This window comes from Geotrypetes seraphini, chromosome 3 (genome assembly GCF_902459505.1).
Source record: "Geotrypetes seraphini chromosome 3, aGeoSer1.1, whole genome shotgun sequence".
NCBI classification, from domain to species: domain Eukaryota; kingdom Metazoa; phylum Chordata; class Amphibia; order Gymnophiona; family Dermophiidae; genus Geotrypetes; species Geotrypetes seraphini.
In genome coordinates this window covers 141,550,941-141,574,633 of record NC_047086.1, presented here as the reverse complement: position 1 = coordinate 141,574,633, position 23,693 = coordinate 141,550,941, and the positions used below count along the sequence as shown (strand labels likewise).

General features: G+C 43.3%; 1 protein-coding gene across 3 annotated transcripts in view; it reads right to left on the bottom strand.

Moving 5' to 3' along the window:
• Window positions 1-23,693, bottom strand: part of CAD (carbamoyl-phosphate synthetase 2, aspartate transcarbamylase, and dihydroorotase) — a 408,216-nt gene that overhangs the window by 23,154 nt on the left and 361,369 nt on the right. For all 3 annotated transcript variants that reach the window (XM_033937498.1, XM_033937499.1, XM_033937500.1), the window contains one exon: window positions 15,363-15,488. In XM_033937498.1, the coding sequence (XP_033793389.1) occupies window positions 15,363-15,488 (126 nt within the window). The remainder of the gene's footprint in view (window positions 1-15,362; window positions 15,489-23,693) is intronic.

Sequence of the window (23,693 nt, the reverse complement as noted above, 5' to 3'; positions counted from 1 at the left end):
GGAGAACAGCACTGGGGCTCCAGAATTGGAGGAGGTGGAGGATTCTGTTGCAATAAAGGTGAACCTTCCTGTACCAGCCTCTGGAGCAGGATGATAACATTAGAAAGGACCTAGTTAGAGGTTTGGTCCAGTAGAATAGTCAGCGGAGATGGACGCTTTGCACGAATAGGGTCCTGGGGAGAAGGTGAAGAAGCCCCCCGTTTGGTTTTGGAAGAAAATTTCCCTTTAGAAGAAGTACCTGAATGTTTTGAAGTCTTCTGTTCATGGCCAGAAGAGGACCACGAGGCTGAGACTGATTTGGATGGATGGATCTGTTTTTTGTTTCCTAAGTGCATCAATAAAGCAGAAGAAATACTTAGCTTTCCACAAAGAATAAAGCACAGAATCCTGATCTGTGATCTACATCATGTTCCCTCTCAAAAAGAGGAGATTGAGAGGGGACATGATTGAAACATTCAAGGTACTGAAGGGGATAGACTTAGTATATAAGGACAGGTTGTTCACCCTCTCCAAGGTAGGGAGAACGAGAGGGCACTCTCTAAAGTTAAAAGGGGATAGATTCTGTACGAACATAAGGAAGTTCTTCTTCACCCAGAGAGTGGTAGAAAACTGGAACACTCTTCCGGAGTGTATCATAGGGGAAAACACCCTCCAGGGATTAAAGACAAAGTTGGACAAGTTCTTGCTCAACTGGAAAGTATGCAGGTGAGGTTGGGCTCATTTAGAGCACTGGTCTTTGACCTAGGGGCCACCGCGGGAGCGGACTGCTGAGCACGATGGACCACTGGTCTGACCCAGCAGCGGCAATTCTTATGTTCTTTGAAGCCCGTTTAGCAGGTAACTCCACTTCTTGCCCCTGTAGAATGGTGGTTAAAGACGAAAGTGAAGGAGTAGAGCACTGCCTGAATCGCTGGGGCTTTCCTGTGCTGGCCTGCCAATTCTGCCGTTTTTTTTGTGTATGCGCGGCATCAGAGGCAGGTGGCTTCCCTCCCCTTGCGGTGCCGAAACTGGGCCTTGGGGGAAGGGAGCAAGCGGCGTTGAAGTTTTGAGCCCTGAGGCTTGAGCCATGCCAGCGCGGGAACCGCTATCCATCGCAGTTTTGACAGCGCCAAAAGAAAAGGTTTCTCCCCAGTCCTAGCGCCTACCTGATGAAAACATGGCGCTCCAGAAAGTGAAAGCTGCTGAGAGAAAATGTTGCCAGCTGTCAATTTTAGTGTCCTAAAGAGATGTTTTCATCAGTAATTGTTTCTTTTTTCCCCAAAAATAATTGATAGAATTACTGCTTTGAAAGCTGAAAAAAGAAATAGTAAGTTGGTTTTCTTTTTTTAAATTTCCTGAGAGAAAATTATCTCTGTCAGGAGAGAAGGGAGAGCTCACAACCTGTCAGGAGTGGTAAGAAAAAAAACTGACAGGAGAGGGGAGGAGCGCTAGGGGTACTGTGCTTCTGCACATGTCCACAAAGTTCTTAAAGTTTTAATTAGCTAAGGGAGAGCTCCGGCACAAAGGCTCACCTGCATATGTCTATGGAGAATATGTATTTACATTCAAGGTTTTTTGTTTTCTTGTGTCTTTTCATGTGCACATTTAACTAAAAATGCTGAAAATAAGCCACCAGTAAGTATGTATTTTTAAAATCCTATTTATATTTCAACCTCTCGGTTTAAAAAATCTAATAGCTAGTGCAGCAGACTGTGAACCTGGGGAACTGGGTTCAAGTCCCACTGCAGCTATTTGCGACCTTGGGGAAGTCGCTTAATCCTCCATTGCCCAAGGTACAAAAACTTAAGATTGTCTACCCATCAGGGACAGAGAAATTATCTGCATATAATGTGTACAGCGCTGCGTACATCCAGTAATGCCATAGAAATGATTAGTAGTAGCAGCAGAAACATTTTACAATTCTTGTTATACAATACAGACTGTTCTGCATAAGAAAACATAAGTCTGCTCATCTAAATGCATTTTACTATTGCTGCCATTAATCACATTGCAATGAACAAAATCCCCTCCACCTCTATATCCCCATCCTACTATCCCCCAGTTCTTTTAACCCACACCCATTGATTCAAACCACGATCCTATTGATGCCATGTAAACATTAAACAACAAATGAAATTGATGACTGGTCCTTCTGATAAGAAAATTGATAAACAGTCTCGGAAGCTGAAACTCAAAATGCGACTGCCTTCCTGTGTTTTACAACTCTAAATCTTGGGATTGAATAAGTTTCAGTAAATAACTTTATGGCTCTAGCTTGTTCTCCTAATATAGCCTTCCAAAAAGCACCATGACTGCCATGGTAAGAGTCATATGGCACAGCAGAATGTAGCAAGATGAGCAATGGCTTACATCCTTCACCAGAGCCTGCAATCAGAAGTTCACATCTAATGCCTTTCACCATTGGAGCTCCAGTGGTATCAAATTTCAGAGAGACTGATATTGTCCTGATGTCTTGGTTTGATTAAAACAACTTGCCACCCATTATTGGGGGAAGGATAATGTGACCATTTATTTTTTCATCAAAACGGGACATCTATTAATATCAGTCCCGCCCCCAATCCCGCCCTAGCCTCACCCCCAGCCTCACCCCCAATTTCTTCCATTCATTTTCTTGTATACACAATATCTTATTAATTCATAATGGTAAACATAAAATATTAAAAAAAAAACACAATGCACACTGTACGCAGAGAAAATATTAATTATCATTTACGAGTTTCAGGGTTTTTTTCCCAAGATGTTAAGGCAGATTACTTTAAAATATGCAATGTCACCTCAGTAACTATAGAAAAATAGACAAATATAGTGCAAAATATAGACAGCAGATATAAATTCTCAAAACAGACACACTTTGATCATTTTTCCTACCTTTGTTGTCTGGTGATTTCATGAGTCTCTGGTTGCACTTCCTTCTGACTGTGCATCCAATCTTTCTTTCTTTTGCATTCAACATTTCTTTCAGAATCCAGCCCCATCCCCTTTGGGTCCAGGTCTCTCTCTCTCTTTTCCCTCTGTTACCCTCCCCAGATTCAGTGTCAGTTCTCCTTTCTACCTTTGTTCCAGGTCTCCCTCTCTCTCCCCCTGTTTGAATCTCCCATAGTCATGCATCTGTCTCCTGTCTTTCCACTTTCGTCAAAGCCTTTTTCTCTGTAGTCTTTCTAATGTGCTTACAACCCCCCCTTTCTCTGCCTCTTTCTCTCCTTCTTTCCTTCTTCCCTCCCAGCAGATTTTAGCATATCTCTCTCCTCCTTTTTTCCCCTCGGATCTAGTATCTGTCTCCTTCCTCTTTTCTTCCTCCCAGGTCTGGTATCTGTCTCCTCTCCTTCCCCCCCTGCTCTGGCATCTCTCTCTCCGCTCCCTTCCTCCTGTTCTTCCCTGGTCTTCCTTCTCAATTAATTTTCTGCCTCTGTCTAAATTCTTTTTTACTATTCAGTCCTCAATTTCCCTCTTTCACTGTGTCTACCTATAGCTTGCCACCTCTTTCCCTCACCCCTTCCAGTAACTAACTCTATCCTCTTCCCTCAATCCTGCATGTGCCCTTTTTTCTTTCTCCTCCCCACTTCCTTCCAGTGTCTGCTCCCCCTGTCCCTCATACTTCCATTCAGCGGCTGTCCCTCCTCTTCCCCACACTTCCATTCAGTGTCTGTTCCCTTCTCTCTATCCCTTCTTTCTACTGTTCACCCTCTATATTGCCCCTTCCATTCACTGCCCTCTGTGCTCTTTCCATCCAGTGTCCGCCCTCTCTCTTCCATATGGCATCTTCCCTCTTTCTATGCTCCTTCCATAAACTATCTATCCCGTGCCCCTTCTCTCCTTTGTACATGATTGATTTCAGCTCTGTCACCTCTCCATTTTTCTCTCTCTGTCTCCACCCCCTCCCTTATGCTCTGGCATCTCTCTCTTCTCCTTTCTTTCCTTCCCCCATGGTCTGGCATCATCCCTTCCCTGATTCCCGGCATCTCTCTCCTTTCCTTTTCTTCCATCTCTCCCTCCCCCTCCATGCTCTGACATCTCCTCCTTCCTTTTCCCTTGGGCTGGCATACCTTCCTCCTTCCCTCCAAGCCCTGGCATTTCCTTTCATTCCCTCCCTCATCTTCCTTCAACACTCTCCCCAATTCTCTCCCCCTCTGCTCCCTTTCCTCCTTGTCACCCAAGAATTTCATCGGGCAGCAGCAGCATTCACAATTCACTGCTGTTGCCGGCTTCAGGCCTTCCTCTCTGTCGGGTCCTGTCTTCATGAAAACAGCAAGTAGGCAGGACCCAGCAAAGAGCAAGGCCTGAAGCCGGCAACAGCAGTGAATTGTAAACTCTGCTGCTGCCTGAAGCACCCGAGGCAGACGCTTTTCTCCCCTCCCAGCCCAACCCCCGCTGACCCTCCTATCTCTCCCTCCCGACCCTCCCAGCGAGTTGACAACCTCCCTCCAGTAGCATCGGCAGCTGCAGCAAGTTAAACAGGCTGCTTCGCTGCTTTCTCCTGCCCGCGAATCCCTCTGCCGCGTCACCGATGATGTCATCAGTGACGCTTCACCGGCAGTAGAAAGCCGCGAAGCAGCCTGTTTAGCTTGCTGCGGCTGCTGACGCTACTGGAGGGAGGTTGTCAACTCGCTGGGAGGGTCGGGAGGGAGAGATAGGAGGCTGCGATCCCCTGTCCCGTTGTCCCCACTCACAGCTTTGGGACCCTCTCTGAAAACGGGACATTTCGGGCGTCCCGAAGCTGTGAGTGGGGACAATGGGACAGGGGATGTGAAAAAGGGACTGTCCCGTTCAAAATGGGACATATGGTCACCTTAGGGAAGGAAGAAAGAGCAGTGAACAGATTTCTCCAAGCATTCTTGCTCCAAGTTTTTTCTTCTCTTTTTAGGAGCTCTAAACTTCAAAAACAAGGTACTCCTTTGTCAACTGACTTCCATTTCTCCAACTGGGTCAGGAACCAGTCCAGGAGCTGCACAGTCTGCCCATCACTATCTACTGCAGAAAGAGAAATACTGAGCATTCTAAGGCTGCACTGTGCTCTTTAAGGGAAAATCTCACATTACTACTTTGTTTCTTTGTCTCCATATACTAGTCAACAGGTATAACCCATAGACTGGTCTGGTGAAGACGCTAAGGAAAATCAAATAATAACAACAACTTTATTTTTATATACTGTCATATCACAAAAAGTTCTAAGCTGTTTACAAGGGAAGAGACTGTATACAGACAGCGACATTACAGATAACTTTCGAAATTACATTGGCATGTTAAGTTTAGTCAGGTTTATCTGGAAGTGTTTTGGCAGTACATCCAAGTTGAAGTGGGGTTAGAGACACTTGTCAGAGATAAGTTTTGATTGACTTCCTAAATGTTTTGTATGAAAGTGCGTTTGAGATGAAGTTGGTTATACATTTGTTCCATTTACCTGCTTGGAATGATAATGTTCTATCGAGGTATCTCTTGTAGGTACAGGCCTTTAGGGATGGAAAAGCGAACAAGTAGGTACTGCGTGTATTAGTTGTGCCTGGAAATTCAAATTGGTGAGATAGATAGGTTGGGGATGAACCTGTCATGGTTTTGAAGCAAAGGCAAGCAAACTTAAAAATGACCCTTGCTTCCACAGGCAGCCAGTGTAGTTTTTTGTAATACGGGCTTACATGGTCTGATTTCTTGAGGCCATAAATGAGATGGACTGCAGCATTTTAGACGATTCTCAGTCGTTTGATGGTTTTCTTGAGAGATCCCAAGTATTTAATATTGCAATAGTCTAAGGTACTTAAGATCAGGGATTGAACCAGCAGTCGTAAGGAAAAGAAATTGAAGTAATGTTTAATGGCACGAAGTTTTCATAAAGTGATTAAGCATTTTTTGACTTGAGCATTAGTGTGATCTTCAAATGTCAGGCTTCGATCCAGGGCAACGCCAAGGATTTTGGTTCTAGGATTAATTGGGTAGTCTGACCCATTTACATTACATTACATTAGGGATTTCTATTCTGCCATTACCTTGCAGTTCAAGGCGGATTACAAAAGAATTACCAAGGAAGTATTACAAAAAGATCTTACCAAAAAGAGATTTGGTCATTTTCAAAGAGAGTAAGAAATGAGTATGGTTATTTGTTTAGGGTAGTTGGCTTTAGTGAGAAGTGATGTTTGATACTTGCGCTGTTATTTCTTTTTCAGGGATTTCTTGAATAGTATGGTCTTTATTTATTTTCTAAAAGTTTTGTAGTCTAGGGATACTGTCAGTAGATTGGCGATTTGGTTGTCTAGTTTGGCTGCTTGAGTGGCTAGTAGGCCATCATATAGTTTTTTTCCATTTGATCTCCTTAATTGGGGGATGTGAGAATGGGGTGTGAGTTTTCCTATGTCTGGTTGAGGTGTTGTGGATGAGGCGGTTGTTCAGGTAGTTTGGACTGTCTCCGTATAAAGTCTTAAATAGTAGACAGTAGAATTTAAATTGTATTCTTGCTGGGATTGGAAGCCAGTGCGATTTTAGACATGCTTCTGTAATGTGGTCATGTTTCTTCAATGAGTAAACGAGTCTTAGTGCTATGTTTTGGACTGTTTGTAGTTGTTTTGTTATTGTTGCAGGGCGGGGAGAAAGAGGATATTATAGTAGTCTAGTAGGAGGTATTTAGTCTCAAGGAGGTGTTCACGATCTTGTTATTGGGACTTGCCAAGAAGATCTTGTTTTTTTCGGGGTTCAGTTTTAATTTGGAATGCATAGTCCAATGTTCTACTTTGGTAAGGACAGATGAGATGAATTGCTCTGTCTCTTGAAACAATGAGGTTATGGGAATAATAATTGTTATGTCATCCGCGTATATGTACGGTTTCAGTTTTAAATCAGATAACACATTTCCCAGTGATGCCATGTAAATATTGAAAAGGGAGAGGGAGAATGGGGAGCCCTGTGGCACTCCACAGGGATTGGACCAAGCTTGAGAGTAGGTTCCTTCGCTGTAGACCTGGTAAGTATGGATTTTTAGGAAACCCGTGAACCAATTTAGTACCGATGGAGTCAAGGCACCTAAGCAGTATGTCATGATCAACAAGGTCGAAGTGCACTGCTCAAGTCGAACTACAGTACCAGTGCACTTTTTCCCCGGGAAAACAAATGGAAAAGATGGTCAGTCATAGAGTTAGAGTTTCAGTGCTGTAATTTGTATGGAAGCCAGACTGAGAATCATGTAGAATGTTGAATTTCTCTAAATATTTTGTGAGGTCGATGTTAACCAGACTTTCCATTAGTTTAAGAAAGAATGGTATGTTGGTAATGGGTCTGTAGTTGGCCGTCAAGGAAATAGACTCCTTTGGGTTTATGATAATAGGAGTCACGAGGATATGACCAAGTTCCTCCGGGAATTTACCGGTACACATGCATGAAGAAACCCAGTTGAAAAGTTCAGCCTTGAAGGAGATAGGAGCTGTTTTTATAATAGTCAGTGGGCAGTTGTCCAAAAGGCAATTGGATTTTACATATTTTGAGTACAGCTTGAGGAAGTGGCTCCAGTCTGGGTTTTCAAAGTGATTCCAGATCATGTCAACAGCTGTACCTTCTTTGTCTAAGGCAGTAAGCGTGATAGGTAAATCTATGCTAGAACCTGCAAGAGACGATCTCAATTTGTGGATTTTTGTAGCGAAAAAGTCAGTTATGATTACCGCAGAGGATTGGGAGTCTGTATTGGAGTGCTTGTGGAATTCAATTTCAAACAAAGAATTGACTAGTCTGAAAAGTTCGTAATTATTTAAAGTAGGAGAATTAATTTTTTGGGAGTAATGTTTGCTAAGCTTTTTTTTAATCATTATTTTGTATTCTTTAACCTTTAGTCGCCAAGTAAGTCTATCCTTATCTTTCCCTGATTTGCACCATATTCTTTCTAATTTGCGTAATTCTCGCTTTAAGACCATTAAGTCGATATCATACCAGCTGTCTGATAAACGTTGTCTTTTTTTTTAACGTTTTTTCAGAGGGGCTATGTTGTTCAAGACCTGATCACTAAAGTTTTTCCATCCTAAAATGAAGTTAGGGTCAAAAGCTGGGTTGGAAATTAAGCTATAGTGGGTTCAAAATTCTACTGGGTTCAGCTGTCCTCTTGTGCAAATAGTTTTCTCTTTGAAGTTGTTCTTTGGTTTTGTTTTAAGTTGTCTTTTAATCCAACATAGTTCAAAATTGCATAAGAGATGGTCTGACCAGGGAGTATTGGACCAGGTTTCACCTTTGAGACTTATATTGGGGGGGGGGGGGGGGGGGGGGTGTCATTAGGGTATTAGAAAGGAATGTGATCAAATCTAAGTGGTGACCTTTCTGGTGGGTTTTAGCTGAGGATGGTTTGGAAAACCCTAATGATGTAAGGAAGGAAAGTATGTCATCTATGTTGGAACTGTCTGCCTGTTTGAGGTAGGCACTGGCTACCGAGTTTGCAAGGAGGAATTCGTAGAATTCCTCTTTTGCTAGATGCCATTTGTTGGGGGGAAAATGTAAAATATTCTGACGATCAAGTTGTCTTTGCAGTCCTCTTTAGATATTTTACAGGTGAGAATCTCCAGGTCAGTAGTCAGTTTGGAGTCTAACACTTGGAACTTTAAAGTGGTCTTGAAGAATTATTGCTAAACCACCTCCTCTTTTTGAGTTTCTTGATAAAGGGATAATTTTGTAGTCTGAAGGTAGTATATCACCTATGATGATATCCTGATCAGAGATTAACCATGTTTCAGTTAGAAGTAGAATATCCAGGTGGGTTTCTTTCAGCCAGTCTTTGACCAATTGTACCTTATTCCTGACTGAACGAATGTTCAGGTAAGCTCCAGATAGCTTGTAATGATCTAGAGGAGCCAAAGACTCTGAGTGTCGTAGGTTTTTTAGGAGTCGTTGTCTTTTGTGCATTGGCCTTAAGGGACGGCGGGAAGAGTTAACCACAGGGATTAGAAAGGGACCTGTTTCTGTGCAGTTATGAAGGTGGTGAGAGGTGCAAAAAGAATTTTTCAGACCTGGTGATTCTGTCCCATGTAAAGTGAGTTTGATTTGATTCAAATGCTAAAGCTCTTGATATCAGACTTCTCGTATCTAGTAAGTAGAGGACCAGTAAGGCTAAGATCTTTCCTGTGACATCGGCCATGATAGCTCTAGGATTAAGGGGGAAATTACATTACATTACATTAGGGACTTCTATTCCGCCTATACCTTGCAGTTCAAGGCGGATTACAAAAGAGCTAACTGGACATTTCCAGTGAAGTTACAACAGTTTTGGGTTTGTTTGTTTTTTTGGTTACAAGGGATGAGAGGTACCTGGATTAATTCTGGAAGAACTTGCAAATTGGATATTAAATTGACTGTACGTTACTGTGTGATATAACAAATAGATTACAGTTAGAGTACAAATAAGATTACGTTACATTTCAGGGATCTGAATACTTGGTTGGTGTTTTGGGGAGGAAGAGATTATTTAAGTGGAGGTTTTGGGGGAGAATTTATCTAAGAGGAGGAGGAAGGGTTGGGTTAAGATATCTGGATACATTTTTTGAAAAGTAGGGTTTTGATTTCTTTTCAAAAAGTTTTGAAGAGAGTATAAAGCTAAAATCTGTGGATTGGTATGATTGGCAGATTCCTGATTGAGTTTGCTTTATGAGATGGGACACTGGTTTCAGCAAAAGCCACTGTGCTGAAACTTTAGGGTGGAAAAAACACTGGAGCCCCGAGCCCTTTAAAGGGCTGAAGATAAGCAGACAGGTTTCAGGGAGAAGGGGGCGGGGCTTCCCGCCAAAGATGGAAGTTTGAAATGGAGTCTCGGTACAGTGAGAGGGACGATTGGCTCCCTTCCCCTCACTATGCTGAAGCTTTAGGGTGGAAAAATGTTGGAGCCCGAGCCCTTTAAAGGGCTGAAGATAAGCAGGCAGGCTCCCTGTATTATGTTTAAATTTGTTTTATTATTTTCAATAAACAACAAACAGAAGATACAAGTCAAAACATAGTGCAATACACAAAAGAATGTTCCCCCCTCCCGTTCTCCCCCCCCCCCCCCCTTAGGGAACAGCCACTGTTGAGTTCGCCCGAATAGGTTCACTCCAATAATAATCTAGCTTTTGCTACGGGAGACAATGTTGAGCAAAAGGGTCTCCAGCATCGAAGATATTGGACCCCTTTTCTAGAACGTATGTCTAGAACATCTTGTCTTTCACAACCAGCCCAATAAATCATCTGTGTCCGCCATTGCGAGACCGAAGGCGTATGCGGGGACAACCAGCATTGTAAAACAGTCTTTATGCCCACCAGAATAGCCCTTTGTACAAATGCATTCACCCCTGGTGTAACCGGGTCCAATGAGAATTTCAAGGTAAAGAGAAATGTCGACGTCCATGTCCAGGAGCAATTCCATAGAGACTGTATTGTGCGTCCTATGCGCCGCCAGTAGGCTTGAATACCGGGGCATAACAAAAACATGTGTCCAAGAGTGGCTCTGGCTGCCGCACATCTGGGACATCTGGCTGAAGTACTGATGCGGGCTTGGTGTGCTCTTATGGGTGCCATATAGGCACGAACCAAGAATTTATAATATCGTTCCCTCTCTACTGCTGCTACCAGGATATGTGATCTCAATTTAAAGCTCCTCTTTATCATGGACTCTGTAATTGTGGTTTGTATGTCCGAGGACCAGGATTCAGCCAAGGTTCTGTAGTCCAGGTCTCCAGCCAACCCCTGCAAATAGCGATGGTAAACACTGAGTGGGGTGGGGTCTTGAGCTGTTAAGCAGAGGGCCTCAGATAACGTGTCTTGAACAATGTCTAACAAAGCCTGTCTAGGTAAGGAATTCACATAGTGAGACAATTGTCCATAACTCAGCCAGTCATTAGCAGAAAGGATTTTTGTGTCTAACAATTTCTGAAATGAATAGAGGGTCCCATCCGCGTTTAAAATCTGAGACAGATAAAACACTCCCCCTCGAGCCCACCTAGTAGGGGCCTTGAGACCAATTCCAGGAGCATAGGCATCGTTGCCATGTATTGGTAAATAGGGTGTCACTTCCGGTCTAATGTGCAGTTGTTTGCACAGTTTCTTCCAGGTTTTCCTCAACGGGCCCAGTAAAATATCTCCATAATGTTGTGTACGCGGAGGTAGTGTGGGAACATGTAGCATGTAGCTGCAATGATAGGGGGTAAATGCTAGGCATTTGGCCTCGGCCACCGAAAAATGGGATGTCCCACATAGCCAATCATTTAGGTGTCGAAGTTGGCATGCCATATTCATTCTCCCCAGATGTAAGAGTCCTGAGCCTCCCTGAGATACTGGTAGAAATAGTGTACGGAGGGGTATACGCGAACGCCTGCCGCCCCACAGATACCCATTTAATGACTTGTGAAGAACACTAAGGTGACGGTGTTGTAACAGCAAGGGTAAGGTCTGTAATAAATACAGCCATTGGGGGATGACCATCATATTGTACAGGGCTATTCGTCCTAATAAAGATAAAGGGTAAGATCGCCAGGCTCGAAGTCTCCGTCCCGTTTGTTGGAGACGGGGGAGAACATTGAGATTGTATAATTGAGTTAAGTCTTGTGGGATCCAGATCCCCAGGTAACGTAAGGATTTCGTGGCCCATTCCAACTGAAAAGGCCCCTGCCAGGAGGTTCGGACATCGTCCTGCAAAGGCATGACTAAGGATTTTTGTTTGTTTAAGATTAGGCCAGAGAATATATGGAACTCATCCAACAGCTCGAGGGCTCTAGTCAAGGATTGCTGGGGGCAAGCCAGGGTCAGCAAAATATCGTCAGCAAATGCTAATACCCGTAATTGGGAAGTTCCCTCCATTAATCCTACTAAAACATCATCTTTTTGTATTGTTCTGAGGAGGGGTTCCAGATATAGTATGAATAGTAATGGTGACAATGGGCAACCCTGGCGTGCCCCCCTGCCTACCTCAAAGGATGGTGTATGAATTCCGTTTACCAGTATGGATGCTGTGGGGGATGTGTATAGTGCTCGCAGTGCGGCTAGAAAATGCCCGCCTATACCTACATATTCAAGAACCGAGAACAAGTAGGGCCACAGGACCTGATCGAATGCTTTGGCCGCATCCAGGCTCACCAAAATGCCCCCAACGCGCGATTCTTGCGCCCTAGCCATAGCCAAGAGAGTGCGTCTCACGTTGAGGACAGATTGGCGACCCTGAACAAAGCCCACCTGTGCAGATGATATAATGTGTGATAAAAGCGGAGTCAAACGGTTTGCCAACAAACGGGATAGAATTTTTATGTCCACGTTAAGTAGGGATATAGGTCTGTAGGAGTCTACCTCCTCCCTAGGTTTATTTGGTTTGGGGATCAGTGTAATGGTGGCTGAATTGGCGTAGGCTGGGAAAACTCCAGTCTCCGTCACCTCCTCATAGTAAGACATCAATGACTCACAGAGCTGGGGTGACAACATCTTATAAAATTCTGCCGAAAACCCGTCAGGGCCCGGAGCAGTGCAGGAACGCAAGGTCTTAATGGCTTTTTGTATCTCTTGGCCTTGCAGGGGTCTGTTCAGAGTTTCCCGTTGGTGTTCAGTGAAACTAGGCAGGCCAGCATCAGTTAGATAATCTAGAACATCAGGGCCTGAGTATGACGTGGGATTCGCGTAGAATGTCGAGAAGTGCTGGTAGAATGCGTCCGCAATGTCTTTTGGTGCGGTGTGATAGGTAGTGGGTCCATGTTTAATTTTTGGAATATATCTGGAGTCCTGCCAGTTCTTAGTTATTGAAGCTAACATCCGGCCTGGTTTGTTTCCGTACCTATGGAATTTATATTTGCGGTAAATTATAGAGCGTTTGGTACGGTCATGTATTAATGTATTGAGAGCTACTTGTGCTACATGAAGCTCTTCCTTCAAAGTAGTGGTTGGTGTATTTATAAAGTCCGCCTTCAAGGCTGTGCATTTTCTTTCCAAGCTTATAATACTAGCCGCTATGCGTTTGTTCCTTGCCACTACGTAGGCAATGATCTCCCCCCTGAGAACTGATTTTGCGGTTTCCCAAAATAGGCCCGGTTCGGTACGATGTTGTGCGTTATTTATTACGAAATCCTCCCAACGTGTTCGGAGGTAAACCCCAAAGTCTGGGTCTTCTTGAAGATAGGATGGGAATCTCCACCGGCAGGCTCCCTGAGGAGGCTGTCCCCAAGCCAGGTCCACCCAAACAGGACAATGGTCCGATACCTCCATAGGGCCTATAGTAGATTCTGTGACTCGACCAAACCAGGATTCCGAAACTAGCGTGTAGTCTATACGTGAGAATGATCCGTGTGCCCGAGATTGGTGTGTGTAATCACGCTCTGTTGGGTGGAGAAGTCTCCAAGGATCTACCAGGCCCAATGATTGACAGAGAAAGGGGATACCTTTGTTTAGGTTTGGCACCGTCAGAGTTTGGGGACCGGAACGATCTAAGGAAGTGTCTAGCACTTGATTAAGGTCCCCAGCTATTATCAAAGGCAGGGTGGTGTCTTGCAAGCCCAGGGATACCAATTTGTCAAAAAATACTTGTGAATACGTGTTTGGCCCATATACAATCAGCAGCCGGAAGTCTGTGCCCTGCATAGATATCTTTAAGAGTAAATATCTACCCTCAAGGTCTTCAGCAAGTGACGTCACTGTACAGTGTAATCCCTTGCGTATTAACAGACATATCCCGGCTCTTTTTCCAGAAGAGGAGGCCGAATAAACTGATCCCACCCATCCCCTTTGCAGTTTTTGGTGTTCTTCCCGGGTCAATTTAGTCTCCTGGAGGCATGCTAAGTCCGCCCTATGATGTTTTATCTGTCTCAAGAGCTTCGTACGCTTAATTGGCGATGTGATCCCAGACACATTCCATGACAGGATTCGGAGAGAGTGGTCACCCAGGGTCAATGCACCAACAGCCTGAACCGTCCAGCCGCAAGTGATCAGCACCCAGGTGCCCAGCCTCACCCAGGTGAACCATTGTGTCCCCGTAGCAACTAATAAACAGGCAGATATGAATAAGCAACATCCCTAATAACCAATCAGTAGGCTGTTCCCCACACTCCGTCACCCTCCCCCCCATACCCCCAGAAATCCCGAATACCATATCCCCGAAGGAATATGTGGTAGGTCCGAGAATGGCGCCTCACAAGACCCCACCCCCACCCCTGTAAACAATAAATCAACAGTGCCCCCATCATTTCAAACTAATAACAGTTCAGTAGTATTCAACATTACGATAGCAGGTTCTGCTGTCCGGTGCGATTCACGCCGCCTCTTCGTCTGTGCCTATGTCGGCTCGGATGATAGTGGAATTGCCTTGTTTATGTAGTCTGCAGCTGCCAAAGCCTCGGTGAACACGTGCCAGGAGCCCTCATGGTGTATTTTTAGGACCGCTGGGTAGATGAATTGAAAACGGTACTTGTTTTCTTCCAGCTTAGAACACAGTGGGTAGAAGGCTTTCCTGCGTTCAGTGAGGGCTACTGAATAATCCTGGCTTATTCGGATTGCAGAGCCTCTAAACTTCACAGTGTCACGTTTAGCTCGATACTGTCGCAGGATCTCCAGTTTGTGTCTGTAGTTGAGGATTTTTACAATCACCACCCTAGGTCTCGAATCCTTGGTCGGTCGTGGGCCAAGGCGGTGTGCCCGTTCTAGGCATAATGGGCCCAGGGATTCAGTGTCTGGAAATTCCAGTTCCAGCCAGCCTTCCAGCTCAGCAGTTAGTTGGTTATCCGGTATTGTTTCAGGCACACCCATAAAACGCAGATTCCCTCTGCGCGAACGGTTCTCCAAATCATCTATTTTAGCTGCTTGTAGGTGAACCGTTTCTTGCAGGGCCGAGAGATCCAGTTCATGTGAGTTTAGGGTGTCCTCTGCTGCGGAGACTCTGTGCTCTAATTCAGACGTTCTGGCCGTCGTGTCAGACATCAGTTGCTCGAGTCTGGTCATTTGGGATGTAAGTACTTCCATCTGGGGAGCCAGGACCTGTGCCACCGCCGCCTTTAGTTCCAGCAATGCCCCTGCTGAAAATTCTGTGACCGCCGTTCCGGATGCGGCCGCCATCTTGCCCACCCCGGGGCTCGCACGCTCCTTGTCTTTGCGCGCTGGTTTCATGCGCGCCGCTTCTTGGGAACGTGTTAAATAACGTTCCATGCGATCCGGCGCCCGTTGCTAGGCAATTTAGTCTGTGTGCGGTCCGAATGTCGGCGGCGAACGCGAGGGGTAGAGACGGGGTCTTGGAGCTGAGCGGGAACACGTCCTCACTCGCTCATAGCGTCAGGTGACCTCTCCTCCCTGTATTATTGTATGCATTCTGTTAGTGGTACATAAAAATAAATTCAATGCCCAGGATCTTCAGAGAGAGAAAGGTAGATGAAAGGAATATCAGACAGTATAAGCCATGATCATGTTCTCACCGTCATCCCATTGACTGTTCCCAGCTCTTCCCGGATAGTAAAGATGTCCAACAGAGCCTGGGTGGGATGTTCCCCAACTCCATCACCGGCATTTATCACTGGTTTCCGACAATGCTTTGCAGCAAACTGAAGAACAAAAATTATTAAAGATTATATACATATATATTTAGACATTCTCATTTTCTCATATAGATATAAAACACACGAGAAAATCAAATAAAAATACTTGCATTTTTACTATTTTGATGATATACTTATATCCACCCTATTATGTAACCAGCCATATGTATGCACATGTACACATACACAGAATATAGAAACATAGAAACATGCAGATAAAGGCCAAATGGCCCATCTAGTCTGCCCATCCGCAGTAACCATTATCTCTTTCTCTCTCTGAGAGATCTCTGGCCCTCTTGAATATACAAATGCATATACACAGATAATAAAATCACAGACATATATAGACAAACAAACATCAAGATAATTCTATTATGTACCTGTATTAAGCCTACTCTCTACAGAAAAGTAGGTGCCTATTTTCTATAGACCAGTGTTTCTCAACTTCTTCAAGCCATTACCCCCTAAGTCTAACAAATATCAACCGAGTACCCCCGCCCAAGCTCTGCCACAGACCCCAGAGAATTTGCGGGAGCAAGTAAGGAAGCCACTCAGTGCTGAGCAGCAGTGCCAAATCGTGCTCCTGTTCGTGCTGCTCAGCAGCCAAAGAAACTCAATCTGTGGCGGACGGTTAGCACAGGAGCTCGGATCGGCAGAGGAGGTATGAGGATAGAGCAGGAAGGGAGGGAGACAGGGTGCAGAGCCTAACAGGGGAGGGAGGATGTAGAGTCTGACGACAGAAGTAAAGAAGGGTGCTGGGTGCACAGCCCGACAGGGGAGGGAGGGAAGAAAAGGTGCTGGGTGCAGAGCCCAACAGGGGAGGGAGGGAAGGAAAGGTGCTGGGTGCAGAGCCTGACAGGGGAGGGAGGGAAGGGTGCAGAGTCTGACGGAAGGGAGCTGGGTGCAGTGCCTGACAGTGGAGGGAGGGAAGGGTGCTGGGTGCAGAGCCTGACAGGGCAGGGCACTTGAATATTAAGCAGCCCAACTTATATTCAAGTCAACCACTTTTCCTCCTTTTTTGGGGGAAAAAGGATTCTCGACTTGTATTCAGATCGACTTATATTTGAGTATATACTGTATTCCCATTTCATTCCACTCTTTTATAGACCTCTATCATATTGAATTGGATTGGATTTATTTTCTTGATATACCGCTTGTACCAAAGTATTAAGCAGTTTACAAAACTACAAACTTCAATACAATACATCACAGTATATCTATACAAATATGATATACAATAAAACTCAAAATCTAAAACTAAAGAAAAAAATTACAATAAAATTTTCAAGAAATCAAAAATATTACAAAAATAGAATACTTCCAAAATTTCAATAGCCCCTTCTCATATAAGCAAGCTGGTCCATGGCTCTAGTGACCTTTCAGATCACAACGGGTTGGATGGCATATCGGACTTTATGTCATCCGACCTTCACAGGAAAGTTGCCCCATCCCCTTTATCATTTTTAGTACCCTTCTTAGTACCTTTCCTAATTCTCATTAATCCCTGCCTATGTATATGCTCAGTAATTTTGGTAGTAGTCCCTACTATTTTGCCCAGCATCCACATCAGCTCATCGTTTTATGATTTCACATGTAACCTCTGAAACCCTTCTTAAAAGCTTGCCACCCTCCAATCTTCTGGTACTACACTTGATTTTAAAGATAAATTATTAATTACAAATAAGTCTTCAAGTTCATTTTTTTTTTTTTAGTTCTGTCAGTACTTTGGGATGTATGCCATCTGATCTAGGTAATTTGCTACTCTTCAGTTTGTCAAATTGCCTCATTACATCTTCCAGATTTACAGAGATTTGTTTCAGTTCCTCTGACTTATCAAAATTAAGAACCATTTCTAGAATGGGTACCCATCCTCACTTTTTCCTCAGTGAAGACCAAAGCAAAGAATTCATTTAGGCCTGGATTCTATAAATGGTGCCGGGATTGGCAGCTGCCCACAAAACTAGTGCTGACCATGTGTCAATCATGCGACTGTGCCATTATAGAATCATAATTTCTTTATAATGTCACTGGGGTACTAATAGTTAAATATTAGTGGAAGTCAGAAAAATATTAGAGTTCAATAAAAGAACTGTCTTCTCATTCAAATTGGTAACCAAACTTCAGGATTGCAACCGTCACATTTGAAAGTCACTCAGAGGTATAGAGTTCTTCAAGAAGAGAATTGCGCCCTCTAGTGATGAACCAAAGTATATTTTTCAGTCGTTGCAACTTTATTAGTTCTGGTTACGCTCCAAGTTTGATTACAAAAGTAAATAAATAAATAAATAAATAAATGTCTTTACAGTCTTTCAAACACTTGTATGAAAATACTTTGTTTTTTCTTATCTTTACAAATCTTTTCAAATGAACATCGCTCTGTGAGAAAATTGAGAGCAGTTTGATAATTCAGTTTATAACAGGTTCGGGGTCCCCGAACCTGTTATAAACTGAATTATCAAACTGCTCTCAATTTTCTCACAGAGCGATGTTCATTTGAAAAGATTTGTAAAGATAAGAAAAAACAAAGTATTTTCATACAAGTGTTTGAAAGACTGTAAAGACATTTATTTATTTATTTACTTTTGTAAACAATTATAGAATCATGGCCATGCCACAGATAGGCGGCCAGAACTAGAGGCAAGGGTTTTCAAAGCCTGCATTTCCAGTGCCTACTTGTGACAAGAATCATGACTACAGAGGCACTTACTGATGCCTAAGTGTACTTTCATTGTTAACTACGACTATTTTACTCTTAGGCACCAGTAGGCGATTCTGGTGCCTTTTTTAATGACAGTTTAATTGCTTTTAAATGACATGATAAATTATCACATTGATTAATGGCAATTAAACTAATTAAGTTATGCAGCGATAGGACAGTTGTTATAGTACCCAGCCCTTAGTCTCTCTACTATGGCCTTGTCATACCTGGGTGTCCCTTTTACCCTTCTGCCTCCAATGTAAACTTCTTTTCAAAGTTTCTCTTTGCATTCCTATTGGTGCTTTGTATTTGACTTGACATTCCTTATACTATTTCCTGTTATCTTCAGTCGTATCCTTCTTCCATTTTCTGAAGGATACTCTGTTCTCTTAGCTCTAATATCCACTTTAACTTCACTTTTTAAACTATGCTTGCAGCTGTTTGGCTTTTCTTCCACCTTTTTAAGTAAATGGAATACATCTGGTCTGGGCTTCCAGGATGGGAATTTTGAACTAAATCCATACCTGATGTAAATTGTTGACCTTTGCAGCAGCTCCTCAAGATTTTTTTTAAACATTTTCTTCATTTTATCATAGTCTCCTTTTTGAAAGTTAAATGCTAACATATTGGATTTCCTGTGTGGATTTCCAGTTATTAAATCGAATTTGATTATTTTATGATCCAAGTAGCCCCAACATTGTTAACTCTTGCACCATACCATGCAGTCCACTACAGACTAGATCAAGAATTGCTCCCACCCTTGTTGGTTCCTAAATCAGCTCCTCCATAAAGTAGTCCTTGATTTCATCTAGGAACTTTAACTCCCTAGCATGTCCTGTTGCTATATTTATCCAGTTAATATTGGGGTAATCAAAATCAGATATTATTGTGTTACCTAATTTTCCCATTAGTAATTTCTGCTATCATTCAATATCTGCCTGTTCATTCCTGTTCTATGTTTCTATTCATGGAGGTAGTTAGGGGGTGGGCCATTAATGTGGGCAGACTAGATGGGCCGTGGCCCTTTTCTGCCGTCATGTTCTATGTTTCTAATACAGTATATTCATATCACTATCCTCTTCCCTTTTACATATGGAATTTCTATTCAAAGATTCCCAGGTATATTTTGTGTCCTAAAGAAGTTGATTCAAAGCCCTCTAACATATAGCTCTATCCCTCCATCAATCTAATCCACTCTGTCACTGCAATATAATTTGCACTCTGATATAACAGTATCTCACTGGTTATCTTCCTTCCATAAGGCTCGGTTATACCTATTATATCTTTTCATTTATTTTAGTGCTTTATATTCTAATTCTTCCATCTTAGTTTTTAAGCTTCTAACAGGATTCATGCTGTTGCAGGATCTGAAATTTTAATTATAGCATTTATAATCTGCTTTACCATCAAGTTCTAAGTAGAGAACAATCAATCTAAACAAAACAATCAAATACAATCAAAACCTATACAAAATACAATTGCACTCAATTCCAAATAAAGGAGATTAGGTTCTTATCTTGCTAATATCTTTTCTAGTAGATATGTACCTCATTCTGGACTGTAGGGCATTCTTCCCATGCTTACAACCCGTGCAGAAGTAATCCACTGCAGCTTTTCAACACCTCCTCCTTCACTAAAGGGCTCTGTTGCCCCCTTAAGTTTGTACCAAAGCAGGCATCAGCCTTATACAGAAACACATGCAAAGAAGGGGTACAAAGAAACTCCCTGAACTGTAAAGTATTATATGTGGGGAGCAGAAACTCAAGATACGACTATACAATGGGAGGGATGTTATTGAATAACAGTACCCAGGAAAGGGACTTGGGGGTAATGGTGGACATGACAATGAAGCCGATGACACAGTGTGCAGCGGCCACTAAGAGAGCAAATAGAATGCTTGGTATAATCAAAAAGGGTATTACAGCCAGAACGAAAGAAGTTATCCTACCTTTGTATCGGGCAATGGTGCGCCCGCATTTGGAGTACTGCGTCCAATATTGGTCGCCGTACCTTAAGAAGGATATGGCGTTAGTTGAGAGGGTTCAGAGGAGAGCGACACGTCTGATAAAAGGTATGGAAAACCTGTCATACGCTGAAAGATTGGAGAAGCTGGGTCTCTTTTCCCTGGAGAAGAGGAGACTTAGAGGGGATATGATAGAGACTTATAAGATCATGAAGGGCATAGAGAGAGTAGAGAGGGACAGATTCTTCAAACTTTCAAAAAATAAAAGAACAAGAGGGCACTTGGAAAAGTTGATAGGGGACAGATTCAAAACAAATACTAGGAAGTTCTTTTTTACCCAACGTGTGGTGGACACTTGGAATGCGTTTCCAGAGGACGTTATAGGGCAGAGTACGGTACTGGGGTTTAAGAAAGGATTGGACAATTTCCTGCTGGAAAAGGAGATAGAGGGGTATAGATAAAGGATTACTGCACAGGTCCTGGACCTGTTTGGGCCGCCACGTGAGCGGACTGCTGGGTGCAATGGATCTCGGGTCTGACCCAATGGAGGCATTGCTTATGTTCTTATGTTAACTACAACTCTGGTCTGAAAACATAAACAGGTTAAACATTACAAGAGAACAATTGAAACAATGAAATAACCATACCAATCAGAAATATTTAAGGAGCTCAAACATTGCCCAATGTGTTATAACAATAGATTATTCCTCATACCCTGACTGATATCCAAAATTTCAGTTTGGACTCTAAACCTCTGATGGAGACAGTAGGCAGGTGCAGGAAATGACTAATAGGGTGGGGCTCCAGAATGACACTCCTATATACTAGAAACATATATAGGTGCATAGCACTCTTCATGTGCTGTGCAGCAATTGGCGCAAGGGCGCTTTTCATGTGCCTATCCAGTGCAGATCTGGAATAAATTAGGGGTAAAAAAGCCTGAGGATTACATCCCTGCCAGTTGTGAGGCAAAGCAAGGTGATTTGAAGGCTCTGGAGAACTTTTTAAAAAAGTGGGAAATCTAAAATGGCTGCTGTGGCAGTATTTTGGTGCCAAAAAATGGCTTAACTAAAAACATGGCTGGAACACTAGAAAAGACTTAAGCGAGGTAAGAACACGGTTGGAACAATAGAAAACAATAAACCCAGAAAAAGGGATTTTAGAGGTGGGTTCTGCCCCTAAGGGAAGGGGCAGAAACTTTAAAACTAGCTTTTTCAGACCCCCCTTCCCCCCAAAAAATTTTCCTCACAGGCTGTAACAGCCTTACTCAATGCGACCTGTGCTGTGGATGTGCTGCAGCCTGCTTTAGCACTTAAAGTAGCTGGATCTGGATGAAGAAATCACTGCTTTAATGGAACTGCTCCTCCAACGCTGAAATCTTCAGACTGCCAGTTGGACCAAAGTCTGACTGATCCTGAAACCTCTGCTGATCCGTGCACATGAAATGGGGGAGGCGACACACAATTCGTACCCTGAAGAGCCCCATAAGGATGATTGATAGCCTGAGTTAAGGCCCCCATGACCCAGTAGGCAAGCAAAGCTTCTAGTGGACCGGTCCCTGAGCGCCACAAAAGTTTCTGCAGGCTGGCTAATAGGTACCATAGAGGGATTGGCCTGTCAGCTGCAGACCTCAATCTGCTGCTTCTCCATGCAGGCAGAGCTTAACCCATGATCTGGGGAACTCTAAGCACTTAAAGTCACCAAAAACTGCAACCCCCCCCCCCCCCCAAAAAAAAAAAAAAAGAGAACTATATAGAGTAGATCAGAAAGACTCCCTCCGACTCGTGTGCAAAAAGAAAAACTGAAGGGGGCAGCAGAGTCCTCTAGTGAAGGAGGAGATTTGAAATTAAAGGGGGCAGCAGAGCCCTCTAATGAAGGAGAAGGTGTTGTAAAGCTGATGAGGAGTCCTTCTGCACAGCTCATGAGCATGAAAACACCCTAATGTCCAGAATTACATACCTATTGCACTAGAAATAACAATATAAAATGAAGACAGGATCCAATTCAGAGGAATAGGATTCCACATCAAAAATGTTATTTGAAAAAGCCATGTTTTCACAAGTCATCAAAAACTCATATAGTCTGTTGTTAATCTAACTTCCTGAGGTATAATTATATTAATAGTGAAAACACTGAAATACTTCACAATGGAAACAAGTCAACTGAATCATCCGATAATCCAAACAAACAGACTTGTCTAATAAATTATCTTTAATCAGAACTCACTTCTTCGGTTAACTATGCTCTCAGATGCCTGCACTGTATAATCATAAACGATTTTCTTTACAGTTTATGCAAGACAAAGGTATCTTTCATCGAGCTTAGTACCTGTGAGCTGAAAAAGTGCTAATGCTTTGTGCTTTAACTTATATAAAGTGCTCTCTGTGCAAAATAAATAATTAAATAATTAAAACCGGCACTTATCTCTTTATAGCTTTGGTGCCAATATCTTGGTTGTAGCGCTATAAAACTTATGCTCAACGGGGACCCGTTTCACCTATTGGCGGCTTCTTCAGGAGTATACTTTGCAATGTGCAGCTACGCTCTTAACTGAAAAGCAAAATGGCGCTTCTGGCTCTCACCCTCTCTGAGATTCTCATAAGATTTGAGATCATAAGAATCTCAGAGAAGGTGAGAGCCAGAAGGCCTTGAGCATGCACAGATACTCAAGGCCCCGCAGCAGCCCAGCAGAGAACCGGCGGCAGGCACTTTCAGCACTGGCCCACGAGTAAGGACAGGGCCAGTCAGTGAAGGAGGAGGCGATCACGGTAGCGAAGGGAGGGAGCAGCGCTGGTGGCCTTGGGGGAGCAACAAAGCCCGTTCCTGGGGTGGGGGGCTCACAAATCGAGTCAATGCTCAGTTTGTGAGTTACAGTTTGCTCGAGTGTTTTGCTCTTCTTGCAAAACACTCGCAAACTACGTTACTCACAAACTGAGGTTTGACTGTATAAGAAACATTTGTTTGTATAATTGTTGCTAAAGCTGGTGCAACCATGTATTAAGTTTAGGAAACAGTAAATTTTTAAAAAGGGGGTGATATGAATATTGGATAACTTTGTCCTTTAAATAAATGAAGCAGTAATTTAAAAACTATGGTGGAATAGTGTTGAAGGATTTTCAAACAGATCGGTTCCCGATTTCTAGGGGGACGAGACAGGGTTGCCCCTTATCACCATTATTGTTTGTGCTCATATTGGACCCCCTAATCCAGGATATATATGCAATGTCGTCTATACGGGGGATTGACATTGGAGCCACTTCTTTTAAGTTATCAACCTTTGCGGATGATATCTTAGTACATCTAATGGATCCTTTGCCCTCCTTGATGGCCTTGTTAGACTTGATCAAAGAATATAGTGACTATGCTGGGTTCCGTTTAAATTTGGATAAATCGGAGACGTTAGCATCTTCTGCGGCGGTTCAGGCACAATGGGGGAATGGTTTCCGCTGACATGGGCGCCGGGGCAGTTTGTGTACTTGGGGACTTTGATGACCATGCCGGTTCACCATTTGTATCGTCTTAATGTGGATAAGCTTCAGCAACAGACAGA